At 33.0% G+C, this 26,089-nt stretch overlaps 1 protein-coding gene across 7 annotated transcripts in view; it reads left to right on the plus strand.

Annotated features, from left to right (window-relative positions):
• Positions 1 to 26,089, plus strand: part of LOC123566592 (arrestin domain-containing protein 3-like) — a 77,510-nt gene that overhangs the window by 32,951 nt on the left and 18,470 nt on the right. Inside the window, exon 1 of one of the 7 annotated variants that reach the window (XM_045360848.2) lies at positions 5,798 to 5,953. The exons of 5 other annotated variants lie outside the window; for them this stretch is intronic. In XM_045360848.2, the coding sequence (XP_045216783.2) occupies positions 5,836 to 5,953 (118 nt within the window). In that variant the 5' untranslated portion in view covers positions 5,798 to 5,835. Of the gene's footprint in view, positions 1 to 5,797; positions 5,954 to 16,719; positions 16,948 to 26,089 lie in introns of those variants that run through there. One more of the 7 variants, XM_045360847.2, reaches the window with a different exon arrangement.

Here is a 26,089-nt window from a genome sequence, read left to right on the forward strand (position 1 = left end):
TTATATTCTTGTTTGAGTTTGACTTAGCTGAGGCAGAAGTCATTTGTCTGTATTTTAGAGCTTTGTTCAATGAGTGTGTAACCAGTAACGGCATGTTGTTAGGAGTCAGATCTCAGAGGATACCCCAATGACCTGTTAATCACATTTGAACTGAAGAATGTTTCGAAGCTATTATTTCTAAAGAAAAATCGAGTTAATGGTAATTTAAGAAAAAGTGTTGGATACAAGATAATTCACTAAGTAATTTTTTTAAGATTGAGAGTTTCACGAAACACAGTGATTACGTCAAAATTTCAGTGAACCTCTGAACTTTATCAGTTATATTCAAACAACCTCCGATTCTTTTGAATGAAAGTATTATTGACTTATATTGGAGATAAATACTAACCTGTTTTCATCGCATTTATTTTTGTAAACGTTAACATTGAAAATAAACGAGAGATTTTCAAAAGTGAAAGAAGAGCTATACTGATCCGTATATTTTAATACCATACATGTGTATCATTCATTGTGAAACACTGTGGAGACTCAAAGAAATGTTAGAAGGCTAAACGTACTTTTTTCTTACCTCTCTAGAAAGAAGTTTTTATTTGTTCCAAACAATTTAGTGTAGTGTATATGTTGAGCGCAAATAACCAATCTGCGCTATTTACCAAACGCGCAGCGCATATAACAAATTTTTGTACGTTGGTTATATGCGCAACGATTTACCTGTGCGATTTACCAAATGCGCAGCGCAAATAACAAATGTAACTTTATATATCAGAAATTTGCATTTCGTATTTGATAAATCATGCAGTTGGTCAATTTATTAATAAATATAGATGTCAAATGCTGAATATCTTGGTACTTAAATTATGTGTCATAAATTTGTTTCTACATCAGTAAATTCACGGCAGTCGGTCACCAGGTTTTAATACCTCCGATCTTATACAAGATGCAATAAAACCCAAACATGCGTGAAGATGTGATTTCCTCCAGCTTGCACACGTCGTCCTCTGGTATGTTTTAGGCTATTTTTATAATCTTCTACTTCACCGGGGCACACACTTAGCAAAATATCGTTTTTATTATATTGAAATATCTTGAAATTTCACAATAATATTCTTTTTACCAACGGGAGCATATCTCTCAACATACCTAAGATAAAAGATGAAATAAAAAAGTCACAGAATTAAAAGAAAATTCTTACAGATCTTATCTATATTATTATTATTATTTTATAGTATAAAATCGATTGAATAATGAGTAGGTCTAATTTTCATCAAAACGTAAACGAAATTTTATATTTTGTAGCGGCACAAGATATGTGTTCGGTGCCCTGCGCTAAATGAAAATCTGGAAATTACTCTGATAACTTGAATATCTTTTATAAATCGTATTAACTTTTAAATAGTTTTACGATTACAGACTAAAACTATAGTGTTTTTTACAAATTTAAATGGACCTATAATGTTACACCTGTAACTTGCGTGGGAGGTCGGTCCTGCGCTAATAGCAAAGTTTGAAATTACACTGTATTTCAAATATATTTCATTCATAAAACATACTATTTATGTAACTTTCAAATGAATACTGTAAAAAATGAATAGAAAAAAAGAATGATTTCTGTCATAACGAGAACGAAATAAATTACATTTTTTATCTGCGCAAGATGTGTGTCTGCGCTAATAATAAATCTGGAAATTACTCTGATAACTTGAATATCTTTTATAAATCATGTTAACTTTTACTTTGATTTACGATTACAGACTAAAACTATACCTTTTTTACAAATCTAAATGGATCTATAATGTTACACCTGTAACTTGCGTGGGAGGTCGGTCCTGCGCTAATAGCAAAGTTTGAAATTACACTGTATTTCAAATATATTTCATTCATAAAACATACTATTTATGTAACTTTCAAATGAATACTGTAAAAGAATGATTAGAAAAAGAGTGATTTCTGTCATATCGAGAACGAAATATTACATTTTTGTATCTGCGCAAGATGTGTGTCTGCGCTTATAATAAATCTGGAAATTACTCTGATAACTTGAATATCTTTTATAAATCATATTAACTTTTACTTTGATTTACGATTACGGTGAAAAACTATAGTTTTTTTTACAAATCTAAATGGATCTATAATGTTACATCTGTAACTTGCGTGGGAGGTCGGTCCTGCGCTAATAGCAAAGTTTGAAATTACATTGTATTTCAAATGTATTTCATTCATAAAACAAAATATTTATGTAACTTTACAATGAATACTGTAAAAAAAATGAATAGAAAAAGAGTGATTTCTGTCATAACGAGAACGAAATGTTACATTTCTTACCTGCGCAAGATGTGTGTCTGCGCTAATGATAAATCTGGAAATTACTCTGATAACTTGAATATCTTTTATAAATCATATTAACTTTTACTTTGATTTACGATTACAGACTAAAACTATAGTTTTTTACAAGTCTAAATGGATCTATAATATTACACCTGTAACTTGCGTGGGAGGTCGGTTCTGCGCTAATAGCAAAGTTTGAAATTACACTGTATTTCAAATATATTTCATTCATAAAACATACTATTTATGTAACTTTCAAATGAATACTGTAAATAAATTATATATTTGAAATTTCGGCATCATTTCAGGATTTGCAGTAAGCGCAGGACCGATATCCCGCGCCGGTTACAGATGTAACAAGATATTCATTTTGGCAAAAGCTAGACTTTCAGCCCGTAAAACAATGGTAAAATTTACATGGTTTATGAAAGATATTCTAGTAAACAGAGTAATTTTCAGATTTTTTTATTAGAGCAGGACACACATTATGCGCAGCTACAAAATGTAAACTTTCGTGCATGTTTTGATGGAATTTACTCGTTATTCTATTTATTTTGCATTATAAAAGCATAAAAAAATAATATCAATTAGTATTGTAAGAAATGACATATATTTGGTATATTGTTGACATTTCGGGAATTGCGATTAGTGCAGGACCGTCATCCCGCGAATTATGTAGAAGTAACTTTATATTCTAGCTACAATTTTAGTCTGTAATTGTAATAACAAAATTAAAGTTGACATAGCGTATGAAATTATCGGAGTAATGTTAAAACTTTCTTTTAGCGCAGGACATACGTCTTGCACAGATAAAACATATAATTTTTCGTTCTCGTTAAGACGGAAATCACTCTTGTTTCTATCTATTTCTACTACATGTTTAAAAGGTATATAAATGATATGTTTTACAAATTAAATATATTTGAATTCAGGATTTGTTATTAGTGCAGAACTGACATCCCGCGCGGGTTACAGAATTAAAATTACATTTGTCTTTGCAAAAGCTACAACTTTAGCTGTAACCATAAAACAAAGTTAAATTTAGCATGGTTTATGAAAGATATTCAAGTAATCAGGATCATTTCCAGATGTTTTTATCAGCACAGGGCCGACATCCCGCGCAAGATACAGATGTAACAAAATATTCATTTGGCAAAAGCTATAATTACAGCCTGTAATCACAAAACAATGATAAAGTTAGCATGGTTTATGAAAGATATCCAAGTTATCAGGATTATTTCCAGACTTTTTATTAGCGCAGGGCAATCACATCTTGCGCAGATAACAAATGTAATATTTCGTTCTCGTTATGACGGAAATCACGCTTCTTTCTATTTTTTTTCTACTCCGAAAACATTTTTTATGAAGTTACATAAATAGTATCTTTTAGAATTGAAATATGTTTGAAATATCGGCGTCAGTTCAGAATTTGCTATTAGCGCAGGAACAACATCCCGCGCAGGCTACGGATGAAACATTATATTCAGATTTTCAAAAGCTACATTTTTAGATTGTTATCGAAAAACGAAGTAAAAGTTAAAATGGTTTATAAAAGATATTCAAGTTATTGGAGTAATTTTCAGAGTTCTATTAATGCAGGACACACATCTTGCGCACCTATAAAATGTAAAATTTCGTTCACAATTTGACGAAACTTATTAGTTATTCTATCTGTTTCACTATAAAACATTAAAAAATGATATAAGTATAAAAGATCTGTAAGAATCGTCTTTTAATTCTGTTTATTTTTGTTTTATTTTTAATCTTGGCCATGTCAAGAGATATGCTCTCGTTGGTAAAAAAGAATTGCGCTTTTTCAATATGATGAAAAAAAGCGATATGGTGAATTGTGGTAAGAGTGTGGCAATTCAGTCTTTTATGTAAGTCTCCTTTATGTTCTATATCCGGTATAAAATGACTGCGTGTGATCGAATGAAGTAAAAATACTTCAGTTATAAAAAGAATAGAGAGGACGATGTGGCTATCCGAAGGAAATCACACCTTCACGCATGTTTGAGTTTTATTGCATAATGTATCATACTGCAGATATTGAAACCTGGTGACCGACTCCCATTATTTTACTGATGTTGAAATAAATTTATGACACATTTTTAAAACCGAGATTTGCAGTATCAGTCTGTAATTGTTAAACAATGTAAAAGTTAGCATGGATTATGGCAGTTATTCATATTATCAGAGTAATTTCCAGATTTTCTATTAGCTCAGCACACATCTTGCGCAGCAACTAAATTTCGTTCACGTTCTGGCGAAAATTACTCTTTTGTAGTACAAAACATTAAAAAATATCAATACGATCTGTAAGAAATGATCAATACATATTTGAAATATCGGTGTCATTTCAGGATTTGATATTAGCGCTGGATCGACATCCCGCACAGGCTACGGCGTTTAAAAGTTAAAAAAAAAAATAAATGAAAAAAAAACTTGTGTTATTAAATATACTTTGGATATTTTGTATCATTTTAAAGTTTTTAACACCTATGACAAATGACTCTTAATACCGTCGTCAACAAAAATTTTTAGTCCATAAACTACCAGGGACGTGAGCATCTCATTAAAATTACCGCATAAATACGCTCATTTACTTTAAAACAAAATGTTTTTCTTGTTCTTTACAAATTAAGCACAGTCAGTTCACACTTTTACGCGTGCCTGATCATCGTCAGTTTTAAAATTAAACAGTTTTATGTAGGCCTACAAGTCTAACCCTCCAATGATATTCAGTTTTATCGGGAGATATCATCCATATGTTAAAAGAGAAGACTCATTTACCAAACGCGCAAGACAGTTACCCTGCGCATATAAGAAATATATAAGGTTGCCCGATTTACAAATCGTTGCGCAGATAACAAATTGGTTATTTGCGCTGCGCGATTTACCAAATGCGCAGATTGGCTATATGCGCGTAACATATATAATGAAGAATAAATGATTGATGGAGAGTAAAAAGGCCGAAAATATAAAGTAAATTGTGATGAAGTAATAAAAGACCTTACATGATCATTAAGTGAGAATTTATCAGTAATTAATAACATTTACCTTGTGGCATACCTGGCACATATAATGAGTGTAAAATAACATGTTTAATGCTGTTACACTTTAGTAGCTTGTAAACAGATCAATGACGACACCTGGATATGTCAGTATTTTAAACAAGGTAGAGAGTACTCGAATCGATTCGATCTGTTCACCCGTAGTTATAAGTGGGTTATGTAGAAATATTAGGTCAGTTAAAATAAATATTGTAAACATACATGTGTACGGTGCGGAAGTGGTAATATGCTTTATTTTGAAATCTGAAACCTTTCCTCATATTAATAAATAATACAGAATTAATGCATTTGCATTGGTTGGTTTGCATATTTATCAATGACATAACGGAATGGGATTGGTGTGAATGAAGTATTAACAGGGAAATAATGGATTAAAAAAAAATAAATTAGCAAAATTTTATATCGTGATAGAAGTGATTTTAACTTGATTGGGAAGATGGGGAAGTTAAATATGTTTGCAATAACACTGAGCTCTCCGACAGCTGTCTACTATGCAGGTCAAAATGTAGAAGGATTTGTGACAGTGGATTTAAACGATTCCATGAAAATGAGAGGTATGATCAATCAATATAAATATGAATTGCTATTTAAAAACAAATCCACTAACATTATATTTACATCAACTTGTTGTAATACAAGTTAGTTTTATTTGAATAGATAGAAAGAACAATACCGTATAAGAGTTTGTCGCCGTTTCATCTGAATTCTCAACTCGCCTTACTGTGTCATTCACAAAATAGTAGAAATTATTACAACTGCTTGTGATTTTACAAACGTTCAGCTGCCTTCCCCAGAATAATGCTGACAAGTCATAACTGCAATGATTTTGGAAGCATATGGCTTAAATTAATTTTATACCCTGTAATGTACAAAAATATTGATATCATACCAAAATACAAAAGCATGAACAGTATAGACGTATAAAATGCATTGATTGAAAAAGCAACTGTGCGCTTATAGATAAGGAAATGTAAGAATATATTAGAATTGGAAACAGGTTGTAGGAATTAAATAATGATGTTGAATTTTGTAGTATGAATTAACACATCCGTACATTATCTCTTTTAACTTGAAGTACAGGTACTTAGTAAATTCTAATAATATGATTTATTACCAGTAGTAAATATATAAAACGTATGATATTGTTAGTGCAAAAATTTAAAATATATGAATGAAGGATATAATTTATTAAATCTGATCTAGTCTTACACTTCAATTGAAATACATTTAAAATTCATTCCGACAATTTAAGAAAACTATGTACGTCCACTCACCTTAGACAAGTTTATATGATTGCTAACCCTTGTGTTTAATCTAGACCAGACTGTAATTATTTCGAGGTATTTTTTCTCGTTACACTTTCATTCTGTATCAAATCTTGTCTAAACATGTGCCAAATATCTGATAAAATAAGTACATCGATACTATATACATTTTCGGTTTAGAAGTACCGTTATTGCTTTGTTCAATATGGGTGTAATTTGGTTGCTATATTTACTATGAATTCATATAAAATAGGACGTTCTTATCGCATAACTTTTGCTGCTGCCTCTGAGCCTTTGATAACTGGAGATTTTACTATAGTTCAATGTCGGTACTCAGCTACAGCAAAAGATTCGTCACGTGATATATATACACACTTGCTACTGCATGTTTCATCATGGCTCCTCACAATTAACACAAGTAATGATACATCCGAGGCAAATGCTTCTTTATATGATATACAATAATGATTAAGTGTACCACTTTGTTAAGTACTGACTTACATCTATATATGAACAGTGTCGAATTGAACGTACATGTATTAGTCATTAAGTGTTACAGATGGCGTCTAAGACATTACCGTGATTACGAAGAAGGATCTCACACAATTTGTATATACTGTTTGAGCAGTGCGTTTGAAAGAGACGTATAAATGAAATTGTAATTTATACATCTACAATAAGCAATGCATATAGTGTATAGTGCATAAAGCATATCTGTAAAGATGCAGAGATATTAAGCAAGTTTGTACTAATGCATGATAGAAGTACCTGTTCTTAGACTATGTATATCGGTATATCGTCACCGATCAATATTAATGAGAGACAAGTGCCCAACAGAACCTGAGCTGCGACTACCCGCGACCGTATCAGTCGTGCGATTAAAAGAGGTCTTTATCATACCCCGTATGTTTTTCATAGGCAGCCGCACAAGATCACCTATAGTCAGCGACAAGTGGAAGACTGTTAGGACGGCTGGCCGTAAAACTGATTAGTCGTACGATCACGCAGAACTACGATCAGTCACGCGACTAGTCGCTACTGTTTACGACTGATCGGTGGCAGATGCTTCTCATACCTATAGTCTTGCATACTCGTGCGACCGGAGAGTCCCACGATCAACCACGACGACCTCTTAGCCTCTCGTAACATGTAACTTATTTGATTTCTTTATTGTTTTTCTTTCACATGATCTATGTCGGAAAGACAAACTCGTTACCATATCTATTTGATATAATTGTCAGAATAATTTGTATATTTAATATATTGATAACGTAACACATAAGCACAGGTAGTGCTTGACTCCCTTTTCATGTTGTCATTGCTATAATCATTGTTGAATTGCTGTTAATAATAGAATTTGGGTCATTTATGGCTGATTTGGGTTCATTATATGGATGGCTGGGTCCCAGCTTCGCACATTATGTCATATACAAAAGTTAAAGGGAACCAGATATTTGACAGAGCAAGTACTCGTTGTAAAACGCTATGTTTTAATTTGGACCAATCAGAAACAAGTTCTAAAAATAGCTCGTCTGCTGGTGTATAAATAGGTAGATGGATGACAGATAATTCATTTCGGTATGCAGCGGTTGAAGAAGACACATCGAGGATTCAACTAATACTTTATCCCAGTACCTTGAGAAGGAGACTATTGCAGTTACCCTGTCAGGGCGGATAAATAATTAAAAAGAATTAAGACTGGAAGTTCTTTGACTAAAGAAGAGTGGCAGAATTTCGATAAGGTTTCGAGCTATAGGGCCAGCGCATAGGAGTTTTACCTTTATAGTAGTTGAATGCTATAGACTATAGCAAATATAGGCTGAGCATCGGGAAGCTGAGATAGAGACCCAGAGTTTGGTAATCTACTGAGATAGTAGGAGAGTTCCAGCTTATAGACGGTTCAGCATTATTGGCGAAGTACAGCAAAGGCATCGGGGATATACCTATAGTTGAATGCTACATATGATAGCATATAGGCGCTGAGCATCCAGGAGTCAGGGCAATCATATAGAGTTTGAGAGGACAGAGGCCGAGCATCTATGCGATAGGACTCGTATGTTGTTGATTCAAAGGCATTGTCTGACGGGAACTTCAACAAAAAGACCAGTCAAGTATAGAGTCTCCAGCCTATAGGAGTTTGAGCTAATCATTTTTAATTGAAGATTGATAGTTTGAAACATTTTGTGATTTGCCTGATCCATGAAAGTGTCTAGCTCATAATAGAAATCATTTACGAATCATTGGTACACGAATCATTTAGGAAAGGTAGCCAGAGGAAAATTCTATATATGAGATATTTGGTCTCACCAGCTCTACGTTTTAACAAAGGGCATTCTACATTCGTTTGTCAGCTAGTCTAAGACATAGTCAAACCATTGTTCAAGATACTAAAGGCGTAGGCACTTCTCTGGGTCATATAACCAGTATCCTGACAATAATACCTCGCTTCGCTCGGGTATACTAGTATCGAATAGACACGGTAACTAATTGTCTATGCTATACATAGAGAGGAACATGTAACAACTGTAGTATTTCAAATACATCATTAGATTATTGCATGTTTCGCTGAGCTGAAATTTCCACTGCCGTGAATGGCTAAAATGATATTTTGTCTACCGCTTCGTCACATCAGCTTTCTAAATGCTATGATTAGAACATGATTCTGTAAACTGCTTTGTTACCATGAAGGAGTAACCTAACTGATATAGTGGCAATGTTCTTATATGTGAATATGACGCAATGTGCGCTAGGCAAATATTAGGATACCGCAAATATATGAACAGGTTCACATCTAGTTCAATGCAATTAAATGTCATAAACCATTTTTTTCTTGAGCTGTATGTTTAAAACAGATTCTGGCAGTTATATTAGGTATACTCCAACAGAAATGAATTATTATTTTGTTATAAAACATAGGCTTCAAAGAAATTCTGATCCTTCCGCAAATACAAAGCACTTGTGAGCTTTAGGGTATGCACAAATTTCTCGGGACACTTATGACGTGTTAGTGTTATAACCCTATTAGTGGAGCATGCTAACGGCTAAATACTTTTGCCATGTATCTTTGTTACCGAATTCACATATGTATGTTCGGCTTTAAAGCCTTTTTCAACATTTTTGTCAGTCATATAAATGACGGTGTCTGTTTGTAGTAGTGAGCACAATGCCCAAATTTATAGTACTGCCTCACTGGAATAACACGCCGATATCCCACCCAGTCACATTACTGCCAAGTCCTTGCACTATCCTCTTACCGGTAATGTTTATCGCCATGCGAGGAGGAAGCTACTGGTACCATTTTTACGTCTTTGGTATGACGCGGCCAGGGAGAAACCCACGACCTCCCGCACGTAAGATGATAAGGTGACACTAGTCATCAGTTAATAAATTCTAATAACTAAAAACTGAATCTGAAACTGATTAATTTAATTAAATGCCTATTTCTACACAATGACATATTCAATGGCGTTGTACATTAAAATCTAACAAGTGTGATGCCGTCAATTCTGGGATGTCGGATGTATGTAGAACGAACGTGGACAGTCCAATTTTACTATTTTTATTTTATCCACAATAATTCAAATTAACAAAAGGTAAACATTTATAACAAGCAAATAGTCAGCTTTTGAACACTGGTTATCCAGTCTATATAATCAAATAAGACATTTAGTGTCACTTTTTCAACGTCGGTCAACCGAACTAACAAGAAATTAAATTACAAAGTATAAACCGCTTGTTCTGTGGATGTCCAGTAACTAACTGTCTATTTTCGTCTGAATGCTGCATCATTTCTTATCTTTTCAATTTACGATTTTCAACCGATGAAATGACAGATTAATATTTTGACAACCAGTATATTCCAATTATGCAAATTATTCTTATACAGCCTTCTTTAGATCTTATCATGATAGTGATCGAAGGAAGTGGCAAACAATGGAACAAAGACCTTGTTAGAAAATTATCTATACTTAGTAATCTTGCATTGCTCAACAAATAATCAGCTTAATTGTCAACAACTATTACTGAATCTAGCAACATAAAAGTTTACAGCAGGACACAAGCCTTAAAAATATAAAATGTAAAAGATCACTAAAATTAAAAAAAAAACTAATACCTGCTGTTTAAAACATTTAAAACAGTTATCAAAAAATTTAAAACAATGCCATAATGTCTCTAAAAACAGTGTTTTAAGATTTTATTTGAACTTGCTTTTACCGGCAACCCTTGCTTTTACCGGCAACCAATGTAAGTCATAAATACTTGTTTGGAACTGTCAGATTTCCTCCTGTTAAGGACAAGTTTTGCACACATGTTTTAAATACGTTATGGCTGCTTAAGTTAAATATTTTCGGATGTTCTTAATTCGTAGGTAATTCAACATGGCTGTACGATATTTGCGATTTACGTGATCTTTAAAGTTCAAGGTTTTATCAAGAAATGCACCAAGCTATCTAATTGTTTGATTTCATAACCAGCAATGTTAATCGAATTTGTAAAAACAATTGTTCAATTGAGGTCTGCTACCAAACATAATAAATTCAGTTTTTCAAGTGCTCATTTTCAGTTTATTTCTATTCATCGAGTCATTGATTATAGCTGCGCACCGTTCGAGGTCTCCGACCGCTTGTGGTTCTACGGAAGCAGATTTGGGACGAAAGCTTGATATTAACCTTGCAAGTACGATGCCTTAAGTAGGAGTCTACCTATTGAAGAGCTGTTTCACAGACACCAATCTGTGCTTTTAGGACATCTATAAGAATGTCGTAGCCGACAGTGTCAAATGTCGCACTGAAGTCAATTGCAATAAGAGTCGTGACTTCCTGTTTCTCCATACAACTTAGAAGATCATTAACCATATCATTAACCAACCGAAGCAGCGCAGATTCACAAGAGTGATATTTTCTATATGCTACCGGTTCTTAGGCAAAAGACTGTTTTGATTTACATGTTAGTGTAATCTGTAAAGAACATCTTTCTCAATAAGTTTTGACAGAAATGATAAAGCTACTCACAGGACGATAGCTGGAAAGCTCTAGGTCAATACCTGCTTACTTTAGCAAAGTTCTAACAACAGCTTGTTTGTATTTCACAGGAAAAACACCTTGTTGTCATGAGAGATTCACCAATTTAGTGATACTAGAGAGAAAATCGTCTACATATATGCAAAGATCAACTTTTAATAACTAATTTTTTCTCCTAGAAAAAAATTGTCGGCGTAAAAAACAAATAAACAAATCAAAAGTAATTAAATCAGCATCTGCGAAACTATCATGCTACACGGTTCATTTGCATAACGACGGAGATAAGAAGATACATGTATACATCTAAGTAATTACGTGAACAGACACTATTTTGACAAGATTAAATCAGTATCTCCAGGACTGGAATCACATACAAAATAGCACATAGATTAAGGGTGCGTTTTGCAATACAAAATACCAGAATCATAAAGTACTGAAAGTGTGGAAAGTCTAATGTCTTTAACCTCTGGACCTATTTAAAGTATGGAATTATTTCGTTAATTTACTTAAAGAATAGAAATATACAAATATATGCTCAATAATTATACCTAGCTAAAGTATGGAACCTAGTTTGCCCTCCAGCTCTAAACCTACTTAAAGAACAGAATTGCATCTGTCATCTACCTCAAGACCTACTGAGTGAATAAAAATGCATTTGTCCTCGATCACAAGATTTACTTAAAAGTGAAAAGCGATTTGTCTTCCAGCTCTAAACCTACTTAAAGAACAGAATGGCTTTTGCCATCCACCTCAAGACCTACTTAGTGAATAAAAATGCATTTGTCCTCAACCACAAGATTTTCTTAAAAGTGAAAAGTGATTTGTCTTCCAACTCTAAAACTTTAAAAGCCCGCCCGCTTAGCTCAGTAGGTAGAGCGTCGGTCTACGGATCGCGGGGTCGTGAGTTCGATCCTCGGGCGGGGCGTATGTTCTCCGTGACTATTTGATAAACGGCATTGTGTCTGAAATCATTAGTCCTCCACCTCTGATTCATGTGGGGAAGTTGGCAGTTACTTGCGGAGAACAGGTTTGTACTGGTACAGAATCCAGGAATACTGGTTAGGTTAACTGCCCGCCGTTACATGACTGAAATACTGTTGAAAAACGGCGTTAAACCCAAAACAAACAAAAAAACAAACTAAACCTACTTAAAAATCTACCTCATGTCCTCAAGCTCAGTACCTACTTTAAGTATAAAAGTAAATCATTCATTCATCTCTAAACTTGCTTAAAGTGTAAGAAGTCATTTATTTTCGACATTTAAACTTACTTGAAATATAAAATATCAGTATAGGCTGGTAACAGCTCGTGAGTTGAACAAAAAAAATGATATGAAGTTATTCAACCTTACTTACCCGTCAGAACGAAAGTACTGTTGTGTCTTAACATCAAACACATGCAATCAAAACTATCTATATGAAATTATTGTAATGTCAAAATGTCTTACCTGAATGTTTTCCGAAATCACGTATAGGTAGAAAGGATAAGATAATAGTTTGTCTTTTTTGACAGATTATTAAAACTGATGAGAAAATTTAACAGATGGTTAATTTCAGTATCCTGCAGCAGGGCATTATTATAGTATTTTTCAAGGAAGACAGACGGATTTCCTTTCTTTAAATAGGGTCAAATAATCTATCCTGAAGGGTTTAGTTCTATCTTATAGAGAACACTTTGCTAAGTGATTGATCTATTCAAAGCCAATAACCTTCTGACGAAATCAAACAGGCTAATTTCAATTCGTCGTAAATTCAGAAACAGAACAATTAAAAACCTCGAAATTCAAATGGTTTATAAAATTGCTTTTTGTTCTAAACATAGATATTTTAATGAAAGAGACATTAGATGCCGGTAATGGATGTTTGCAGTACGATATCAAAGCGACCTGCAACTGATTTCAATAATTTTGTAGAAACACTCCATATAGTTGTTGAAATGTTATTAAAACATGCGCGTTAGTTTGCGTGACCATGTTTTACAGTATGTTTATTTCACGGCGCAAAACGAATACGGCATGCTTCCAGGCGGATTTGAAGCGCTATTGTGTACGAGTTCCTACTTATATTATAGAAATTATAGCATTCTCGTCATTTTATCCATTGTGTATACACTTTCATTCCGTTATTGATTTAATCTTGTTACAAGTACGCCAAGTGTCTGTTGATATAATTACTTCTTTGGTATATTTATGTTTGCTCTTATCTCGATCGTTATTCCAGTGAACCGTGTATCATGATGGTTCCGCAGATGTTGATAGCATTACCTTTGGTCTGTTTGTTTATTTACTCTTGGAGAAAAGCTTAGTTATTAAAGAACTTACTGACGAAGCCATAACGTACGTCCATAATTTAGAAGTTCTTGTTCATTTAGCATAAATATACAGTTTTAGTTAGCACTACTGTGCTGTTGACAGCACAATGATTTCACAAATGTTATGAGAAATATATATGATATATTATGGATGAGTTTGCTGTAATTATTGTTATTGTTTGTCTTGACGAAGAGTAATGACCGACTCTAAACTCTTCAATGTATACCACACTGAATAGTCCATTTATTGGCTTAATAATTGTTTGGAATCATTTCATTGTATTTTGAGCGTCTGAACTTTTCGTAAATAAAATAATTGTGATGGAATTCTAGTTTCTCTTTGCACTACTATACTATAAGGACATTCACCAAATGTTTGCCTGTTTTGTGTGTTTCTTTTTTTTCCCTTTCTTTTTGTTTCATTTTCTTGTGGTCCACTATGATGTATGATGCTTTGACGTAATAAACGTTACCTACGAACAATACGTTTGTTGAACAGTAAGGTAACAGTTTCAGTCGTTATGTTTGATAAGGGTCATATTAGAATATGCGTTTTACCATGTTTATAGAAAAATGGGAAATAGAGAAAAACACATGCAAATTATAATAAGACAATGTTATTCTACAATAATAAGTAAGAGGCCTGTATTTGGTTCTTTCCAGGAAAGACGGCTTCGTGTGTATCGGTGCTATACACCGAGCACGTTAGAGAACCAGACTGTCTATTCGTAAAGAGCTAGGCTAAGTTAGCCGGACAAGCCTGTACTGTATCTAAAATGGATTTCTCTTTATCTGTTCTGGGCTTTATCTCACTCTGTCCCTCTTGTCAGATCGCTCTAGCTGTCTGTACTAGCAGAGGATGAATTTCGCGCCCTGTAAAACAGTGGCTGCATTTGCTATATGTAAAGCGCCTTTGAAAGTGTTTATCATGAAAAGGGTGCTATATAAATCTGGTATAATAATAAAACAATATTTTGTATACACACTTATCATTACAAGTGGCAAATCGCTTATTCTGTAATTAAGCATTGTATAAAACGTAAGGTGTATAAAAACCAGAAGCAAAATATTCTTAATAGCATGTGAACAGTGATTCATTATAACGATACTATAATATGAAGTACCGAATATGAAGAAACGGATTTTTCAGTCGCCATATGTGTCGCAACAGTTTTTTACACAATACAAAAAGACTATTGCCATGCAATTGACATGTATAATGTGTTTCAAAGAGATACACATGTCGTTGACCGGTAATCAAACACTTAACTATAAATTCAATAGGTCACTGTGAACTTAATATTTAATTTTGGTCTTTCTCTACCACCAAAAGCCGGAAAGTAACCATATAACGTATGATTGTGTAGTGTGACGTTAGATCTTACAACAAAATGAGCTATCCAGTTACCTTATCTTTTTAACACAAGAGTCAAAGTCTTCGAGGCCGTTAGGCATATACATAGACCGGAACGAGTCCAAAAATTATTTTCAAATGACAAAAATCTGTATATTTAAGGAAATGTATGCAAGCATATTTCAGATCTAGACCCGCATTATGGTACAGACTGGTACAATGGCCATTACACTGCTATTCATAAAAACGCAGAGCAGGTTAAATGAAATTAAATAACAATCGATGAATATGCTGTTGATGCTTTTCTCTTAACATGCTTAAGGCTTTCTTGAATGGAATGTTTAAATCATTTACTCGCAGGTATTGCTGTTTAAGTATACACCAACTGGGACGTCTTACTTTTGATATATTGTAACAAATGAGATAGCTTGCTTCATTTTCCTCGCGGTAATTAATCGTTATTCTTCCGGAACGGTTGCAGCACCAATACCTACAAGCATCTTTATATAAACACTTTTTAACCTGTAATTAAAGCATTTTTATTTCGTTTAATGGGTCGATTTAAAACAATTCTTTTCCATAAGGTGCAATAAGTTGACCCAAAATAGTTTACATGTTACGTTGGCAAGAAGTCCGCCATCATATTTGTTCAAGCAGAAACCAGGAGTCAAATCTTGTGTTGCTGAATGGTTCAGTATTTCACATAGAATTTTGAATATGAATTCTCCTACAGTACAAGATTTAAAGGTAAGATATTTTACACATTGTCTAATGGTGCTCTACCATGCTTGCTCAAGCCTGCTGCCCTGGGCCGCTACATGTTTTTATACAGAAATACATAAGGGACACTTGAAAAAATTTAACCTCATTTACCAAATAATGAGAAGGGTATTCTATATGAAAATGGCAAAGGGAAATCTTTAAACTTTTCTTTACCTCAGATTTCAGATAAGTTACATGTAGCCTATTTGAACTATTTCTTTGTTGCTGTAACTGTTATATCTTTACGAAGTTGTATTGAACAAATATGTTCGTTATTTCAGTCATGAATTCGCTAATGACTCTAATTCAGTGTCTTGTTTTATCATCAAACTTGACAAACTAATGATTATTGGAAAAATTACAAAGTATTTGCATGACATAAAGATATACTTCAGCGATGTGGTTTGGAACAATTTAAAAAATATCAATGATTTTGCGATGACGACACCTTCTTATCATTTTGGCATTGCAATGTGCTGATTATTATATCAGACGCTCAGTTACAAGTGGTATATTTACTGAAGCTTCACAAAGCACTTATATTACTCTGATCAGACTTATGATTTGATATATTCAGTGTATCTTGCACTTCAAATGGAATATTAACATTTTCTTATAAAGTGTCTTGTGTCTAAATGAAGGATATTTTATATAAAAGGCTCGAGTAGATCAGAGCAGATAATCGAAGTTAATTTCTTAATTTTCCACAATGGGTAAATTGGGTAAATTGGTTGCATTTGATATTATTTTGAACAATAAACTGGCGGTTTATTTTGCTGGACAACACATAGACGGTTCCGTGTCTGTGGAACTTAATGAAGCCATGAAGATGCGAGGTGAGAAAGACCTAGATTTTGTAATTAAAATATTACTACCAAAGTAGCGGATTATCTAGTGCTTGTTTCTCTGGATTTGTTAATAATAATTTACACATTTGATATACAGGTTCGTTCAAAAATGCTTTACCACCGAAATATTGCGAAATGCACACTTTTTAGCTCGACTATACGAAGTATAAGGAGAGCTATCCTACTCGACCCGGCGTCGGCGTCGGCGTCTTTCCGCGTCCCCACCTTGGTTAAAGTTTTTTTACACTTCCTCTTTTTTCAACTTATCTCTGTAATTACTTGATGGATTTGATTCAAACTTGAAATAGCTATTCCTCATCATCACCCACATCATCTGACAGAAGGGCCATAACTCTGACACCAATATTTCATGATTTATCCCCCTTTTCACTTAGATTTTAAGGTTAAAGTTTTGATGCACTTTCACTCTATCTCTGTAATTACTGAATGGATTTGATTCAAACTTAAAACAGTTGTTCAACATCATCACCCACATCATATGACACAAGATGCATAACTCTGGCACAAATTTTTCATGAATTATTCCCCCTTTTTACTAAGACTTTCAAGTTAGAGTTTTGATGCACTTTCACTCTATCTTAGTTATTACTGACTGGATTTGAATTTAACTTAAAATAGTTGTTCAACATCATCACCCACATCATATGACACAAGGTGCATAACTCTTGCACCAATTTTTCATGAATTATTCCCCCTTTTTACTTAGAATTTCAGGTTAGAGTTTTGATACACTTTCACTCTATCTCTGTTATTGCTGAATGGATCTGATTCAAACTTAAAATAATTGTTCAACATCATCACCCACATCATATGACACAAGGAGCATAAGTCTGGCACCAATTTTTCATGAATTATGCCCCCTTTTACTAAGAATTAAAGGTTGATTTTGATGCATTTTTCACTATATCTCAGTTATTATGAAATGCATTTGATTCAAACTTGAAGTAGTTGTTCCACATCATCACCCACATCATATGGCACAAGATGCATAACTCTTGCACAAATATTTAATGAATTATGCCCCCTTTTTGCTTATACTATACTTATATATTTTTATACACTTTATCTTTACCTCTCTTATTACTTAATATTTTTGACACAGACTCAGGCTATTGTGCAATATCTTCATCCACCATTGGAGTCAATAAACACTCCAGTGACAGCTCCAGTTTCCTCAGATGTGCCCAGTTTCACTATTCAGCATCGAAATAGTCGAGCGCGCTGTCTCCTTTGACAGCTCTTGTTCAATTTCGATTTACTAGACTTGTAAAATGTCGTTGGTGATGTTGTTGGTGTTAACATATGAGGCGATTAGTTAATGTACTCTGTCCCATTTATGTACCTGAATAGTAACGTATGATATACCATGATAATGAAAAATTTCTTCTAAAACAGGAGTGACTTTGCTAGTTGAGGAAACAGAGCCCAAAGAAGGCAGTTGTTTCAAGCTATTTAGTATCTGGTGCTTACATTACTTCATCGCTTCGGTCAATATTGTCTTCTTCTGGTGAATATCACATCATGTTAAATGGCTCAAAAGTCAACAACTGTTTTATTATATCAAAGTTTCTTTCAGGTTAAATGGTAGTAACCAGAATTTAATAGACAGAAGAACTTTAAATTTTTAATTTATAAACTTAACTTATTTAATAAGTGTCAGGAAACAGTCATAAGTAGATCTTGTTACTTTTTCGTATCAGAAGCGTCCCTTTCATTTATCATTTTACTTTTCTCAGAGACAAATCTCTTTTTTGTTACTATCGTCTGCAGCGGCATTAACTTTATGGCAGCGAACATTGAACGTCAATTGAAACTATGTTGGCGAACAGTAAAAACAGGAAGTTGATATTTTTCGTTTATAATAACTAAAACGACGCACAGTTATACTTGGGACCAAACAGTGGTTTTATATCTAGGAAAGCCCCTGTGCTATTTTAGGCCTTATATTTCACGGGGAAATCCCGAATATAATACCTGGTTGAAAGCGAACCATCCGTTGGACTGCGAAGGTAGCGTTGACCAGTATATTAAATTGTAATATTTTCATCCTTGATTGGATTTTATTTCTCGTCTTCTCCTTTTACACTAAACAATATCATGGCTTGGACCAGTAATAATGCTTAAAATGACCACTGAATTCATATCATTTTAGAGGGGACTCATGTGTAACTTTTCTGTTTAGTAATTATGAGTACTTGAATATGTATTTTACAACCATTATTTAGGTATTGAATTATTCAGAACCACTTTTTGTCATGCCTTGATTTGCAATGTACGTATAAATTCTTTATTTTTCACTTGAAAAGTTGGATAAATTGCAAATTATTCCATCTTATAAGTCTGGTGTATGTAGGCCGCGTTTTTCATAGAAAAATAAACAGGAATGGTACAACAAAATAAACACAAAGAAGCTGTACGGAAATGACTTACAAAACTCGTAACTTTAGACCATATCAAATGAAATTTAACTGTGGAAAATTCTTGTAAGCACAAGTCCAGCCACACAATGGGGAATTTTGAATTTCAAGTTATTAAGATGATTCAAACACTTGTCATCAAACCAGTTGTAACTAAATCGTTAGTTGTTATGAAACAACGTTGTAGGATCAGAGTGCAAATGCGAGGGTGACACAAATAACATGTAATAAAAAAAGTACAATAAACAATAAATATTAACCCTGTTGATAACAAATACCGCGCTGAAGACATTCCAGCAGACAAAATTCAAGGTCCAGTCATGATCAGCATAACATATTGTGAAAAATACATTGAAAATTATTCCGAAACAGATATAGCAAGCAAAAGTTCACTTTAGGCAGCAGACCTGCCGATAGTAATATTAAGTGTTACTGAATATTAACTAAATGTTTACTGAAGAGATAGAAGATGAAAAAATAATAATTCAAAGCACTTAACTTTGCATAGATTGAAAACAACTTTATAAATTGAAATTATCTTTAACCTACATCACGATGGTATTCGAACTTGTTTTGAATAGGTCCGAATTTACCCACTGAGCTATTCATTTATATTTCAGTTACTAACTTCAAAATATGACAGTCAGTCCGAACATCTTATTACCCGTTCAAATAAAATCGTCTAAACTCGAGGTCAGTGGCGAATATTGCAGTGTATAGTTGGTCTAAACTAACATTGTTATTACTTAGTAAATCCATAAGAACATCCTTCAGAACGCAATCAAGAAAATTGATAATAGCGACTGTTCATGGTATTTAATGAAATGTCCAATAGCCCTCACGCCCCATGCGGATGTCCATTGCAGTAAAGTGGAATGGACTCCATGATGAAAATATAACACTGACTACAACTCTATAGTAAGTGAAAAACTGTTGAAAAATTGTACTAGAATCAAATGAACATGCTGAGTTTACCTATCATTTTGCAATAAGGTAGGTAATATGCTTTCGTACACACTTTTATTCCAGGAAGAATGTCTGTCATTTACATTATAGTTTGCGTTAATGGAAGCATGTGCAAGGAAAATAAAAGAAATATTTTGGATTACATAGAAGTGTTGACTAACTGATTACAGAGATGCGGAATGAGGAGCGATCGTCAGAGCAAGTGGTATACCATTTAATGTCAACAGGAGAATGTTACGCCGTATCTGTGGTTCTGTTGATGTGCTTAACGGAAAAAAACAACATTTCTTGCTGTTGACTTAGTTAAACGTATCTTTGTTATTTTAGGTAAATGGCTGTATGCAATATTAATATAATACTTCATTCCGGAACAAAGCAATATATCATAGATTATTCTTCATTTAAAAATGACTTTTTATAAAATTACGATTTTAATGACGATTCACTCTGTATAAAATTAGCGTAGACTCACAAACTATTTTCAGATTATTTTTTTTTCGTCCAATACCACTATAGACTTGGGCAATTATTTCTCATTTTTTCTGTGATTTTCCTTTGCGTCAGAGTCATTGATAAGAGAAACTGTTGAAACAAATTAAGAAAACGGTATTATAGAGGAATTTAAGGGAATATTGCATAAGAGCATAGCAATAACAGACTGGTAATTTTGATGTTGTCACAGAGTAATGAAAAGCTAAAATCTAAAGATAAAGCTGTTCCAATAGTGATATCTTCTTTTTTATAGTTTTAAAAGTCCTACATAGGTATATCAAGAAATCAGTCAAAAGTGAGCTCAAAAACATACACCTTGCCAGTTAAACTATGGACGTATATCAAGAAATCAGTCGCATTGTGCTTCGCAACAAATACATTGCCGTTTTTAACTATGGACATGCCATAATTGAGCTCCATAACATATACCTTGCCATTTTAATCTATGGACGTGTACCGCTCCAGAAATCAGTAAAATTAACTCAGAAACGTATACCTTCCAATTTTAAACTAAGATATGTCGTTCAGAAGTAAATGATATCACCTAAAGCATATAGTGAAACTAACTTATTTAAGGTTTATCGAAACTCACCACTAACACATTGAATTTCTCGACACCCAACATGAAAAAACAGCGACATTATAATAAATGAATACTGTTTGTAACATTAGATTGGTTGTAGATATATCATGCGAAGTTTTCTAAACATTGTGAAAAGTACGATAGCATCTTATCCCGTGGTGTGTACCATGCTTATATTATTGTGCTAAAGGGTACGGAATCTTGTCCGAAAGCGAGGTTTTACTAATTCTCGCAACTATGTCTATTGGATTTCAATTTCACGACGCGAGAATTAAGAAAGACATGATAATTCATTGATAATAATCGTCTTTTGATAAATATGTGTGTATTGAAATATCAAAACATTACTTCTACTATTTTTTACAACGTTACAGGAATTTTAAAAAGTGTTTACATTTATCTTATTTTATACAAAATAAAGAAAAACAGTCATCATATCAAGGGTAGTCTTTTGGAGAGTAGCAAATCCATTTCTACTTGTCTCTAATATGTCAATAAGATTATATTCAGTTATGTACTACCTTTATTGATACGTGCTTTTACAGATTGCTATATGTAATGCATGTTAGCAAGTAATATCTGTATTCTGAGCAGTTCTAATTCATACATCAAACTATACGGCCAATATTTTCAGCTTTTTCGCTTGATATAAACCTTGTGTTCGTCTCTCAATTATTTAAGTGATACCTTATGATATTATAATTCGTTCAGTCGTTATAGGGTTACTATACTGTTCTGTGTCCCGAATATTGAAGAACTTTTTTCAGCGTTTGATTTTAGAAGCTGAAGGTCAGTTATTTGTATCGTTTTTATTACTTTTAAGAGAGTGTCACATGTTGCCGTTCATAATATTGGGTAATTTAACATTTTCCAGTGAAATACAGTGATATAACTGGACGAGCCACTAAGTGAGTCCAACATGTTTCTTGGACGGTTACTATTCCAGCTACTGTACAGGAAAATTTCAAATATTTTTTTTCTATGCTTATTTTTCTCTATAAAAATAAAAAAAGATACAGACGCGGACGATTCATTCTATATTGCAGGTGATCGGAACAACTGATAATGAAAACTTGTACAAAAAGGAACAGTGTGAGCGTTTATTGACGCTGAATTTTAATGCGGATATTTTTATTGGTCAACGGTTTTTATCGTTCGTCAACCTTAGTGCAGAAATTGCAAATTGACATAAAAATTATGTGCCACAACCTTTAAGAATATAATGAAAGTATACGTCGGTGTGATTTGTCAAATTCCTTGACTGTACTCAAAAACTTTCAAATAATCTCATTGTTTAATTTTAACTGGTGCGGGCAACAACGCTAGAAAATGAAGTAGATTTAGCGTAACTGTATTAATTTTAGTGTTTTACTCGTATCAGAAATAAAATGTGTAATATTTAACTACTGAAATTCAAAAATGCAAGTGCAAAAATTATAACACGGCTGAAATTTAGCCCAATTTATAGGTGATGACAGTGTCTGGTGTACCAATAAGGGGAGGGGGGAATTTGATCGTTCACGAAACTATAATCCATTGGACGGTCGCGTGGTAAAAATGCCTTCCAACATTCCCTATTTCCAAACAACTTTTAAGTTTGTAGCTTTCATTGTAAAACATGATACTTATACATTTCTACAAAGTAATTTATTAATTAATCAGCGTACGTACAAATTGTATTAAACTATATCTATTTGCACGCGATTTAATCTTAGTGATTAATTTGTATTTAACTGAAGTATCTACTGAACATTATTTCAGAAGGTTACCTTGCCAAGTTCTCCAGTTTATAAAGGATTTTAGATATATCACTTCTGTTTTGTGCCTCACTTTTATTACCTGTTCTGATCTTAATTAATGTTGCCAGGAGATTTTTATAGCATCATTGCGCATGGCATTACCTAATATCCACTTACATTCAATATTTAGGCCAGGATAATTCAGTATAGTCTGGGATTGTGCACTCTTTCGTCTAGTCTATAGAATAATTTTATTAGTTTCATTCCAATAGTATTTTAATTTGGCATTGTGAGTATTTATTCCAACACTGAGGAACGATAAGTTCACTGTCTGTATTCCAGCTTTCATGGTCAAAGCCAGGGAGTGTCCAAACTGAAGCTGTTTTCCGAACCATATCATTATCTATGGTCATCCTTTATTTGCCCGAAAGCTTAGCATATTGGCTATTATTTCTAGACAAGAACTATAATAACATAAAAAATGTTTTAATCTGCGACTTATAGTCTGTTGGTACTTTACTATATTTCGGTTATATTTATGTTAAAACTAAAATTATCTATACGATGGTCGTACTATAATTATTCTTACTGTTAATTTTGAGTACATGCATGCTTGCACTTTGTTACTTTGATAGTGTTAATTCTGTCTATAAGTCTGCCATGTGCATTGTCAGCTTTTTCCAAAACATTGTCAGAGGCCCGTTTATAACAGTATCTAGCTGTGACCTTATTTTAAACAGAATTCACTTTGAGTTTTAATGACAAAGAAAGTGGCATATATTACAGTAGCCAGTCATTGTGTACTAGTAAATGAATTCATAAAGAGAAATGAGGTCTCAAACATGCTCTATGCGACTGTTGTAGTGTTCTTATTTGTTTTTGTGTCTGCTTACTTATTACTTGTTGTCTATACCGAAACTTATTACATGTTGTCTATACCGAAACTTATTACTTGTTGTCTATACCGAAACTTATTACTTGTTGTCTTTATCGAAACTTATTACTTAATGTCTATATCGAAAGTTATTACTTGTTGTCTTTATCGAAACTAATTACTTGTTGTCTATACTGAAACTTATTACTTGTTGTCTATACCGAAACTTATTACTTGTTGTATTTATCGAAACTTATTACTTGTTGTCTATACCGAAACTTATTACTTGTTGTCTATACCGAAACTTTTTTTTGTTGTCTATATCGAAACTTATTACTTGTTGTCTTTATTGAAACTTATTACTTGTTGTCTATATCGAAACTTATTACTTGTTGTCTATACCGAAACTTATTACTTGTTGTCTATACCGAAACTTATTACTTGTTGTCTATATCGATTGTTGTCTATACCGAAAGTTATTACTTGTTGTCTTTATCGAAACTTATTACTTGTTGTCTATATCGAAACGTACTACTTGTTGTCTATATCGAAAGTTATTACTTGTTGTCTATACAGAAACTTATTACTTGTTGTCTTTACCGAAACGTATTTCTTGTTGTCTATACCGAAACTTATTACTTGTTGTCTATACCGAGACTTATAACTTGTTGTCTTTACCGAAACGTACTTCTTGTTGTCTATACCGAAACTTATTACTTGTTGTCTTTATCGAAACTTATTACTTGTTGTCTATATCGAAAGTTATTACTTGTTGTCTTTATCGAAACTTATTACTTGTTGTCTATATCGAAACTTATTACTTGTTGTCTATACCGAAACTTATTACTTGTTGTCTTTATCGAAACTTATTACTTGTTGCCTATACCTAAACTTATTACTTGTTGTCTTTATCGAAAGTTATAACTTGTTGTCTTTATCGAAACTTATTACTTGTTGTCTATATTACTTGTTGTCTATACCGAAACTATTGCTTGTTGTCTTTATCGAAACTTATTACTTGTTGTCTATATCGAAAGTTATTACTTGTTGTCTATACAGAAACTTATTACTTGTTGTCTTTACCGAAAGTTATTACTTGTTGTCTAAACAGAAACTTATTACTTGTTGTCTTTACCGAAACGTATTTCTTGTTGTCTGTACCGAAAGTTATTACTTGTTGTCTATACAGAAACTTATTACTTGTTGTCTGTATCGAAACGTATTTCTTGTTGTCTATACCGAAAGTTATTACTTGTTGTCTATACAGAGAGTTATTACTTCTTGTCTTTACCGAAACGTATTTCTTGTTGTCTATACCGAAACTTATTACTTGTTGTCTATACCGAAACTTATTACTTGTTGTCCATACCGAAACTTATTACTTGTTGTCTATACCGAAACTTATTACTTGTTGTCTATACCGAAACTTATTACTTGTTGTCTTTATCGAAACTTATTACTTAATGTCTATATCGAAAGTTATTACTTGTTGTCTTTATCGAAACTTATTACTTGTTTTCTATACCGAAACTTATTACTTGTTGTCTATACCGAAACTTATTACTTGTTGTATTTATCGAATCTGATTACTTGTTGTCTATACCGAAACTTATTACTTGTTGTCTATACCGAAACTTATTTCTTGTTGTCTATATCGAAAGTTATTACTTGTTGTCTGTATTGAAACTTATTACTTGTTGTCTATATTGAAACTTATTACTTGTTGTCTATACCGAAACTTATTACTTGTTGTCTATATCGATTTTTGTCTATACCGAAAGTTATTACTTGTTGTCTATATCGAAACTTATTACTTGTTGTCTTTATCGAAACTTATTACTTGTTGTCTATATCGAAACGTACTACTTGTTGTCTATATCGAAAGTTATTACTTGTTGTCTATACAGAAACTTATTACTTGTTGTCTTTATCGAAACTTATTACTTGTTGTCTATATCGAAACGTACTACTTGTTGTCTATATCGAAAGTTATTACTTGTTGTCTATACAGAAACTTATTACTTGTTGTCTTTACCGA

The sequence above is a fragment of the Mercenaria mercenaria genome, chromosome 8 (genome assembly GCF_021730395.1).
Source record: "Mercenaria mercenaria strain notata chromosome 8, MADL_Memer_1, whole genome shotgun sequence".
Lineage (NCBI taxonomy): Eukaryota > Metazoa > Mollusca > Bivalvia > Venerida > Veneridae > Mercenaria > Mercenaria mercenaria.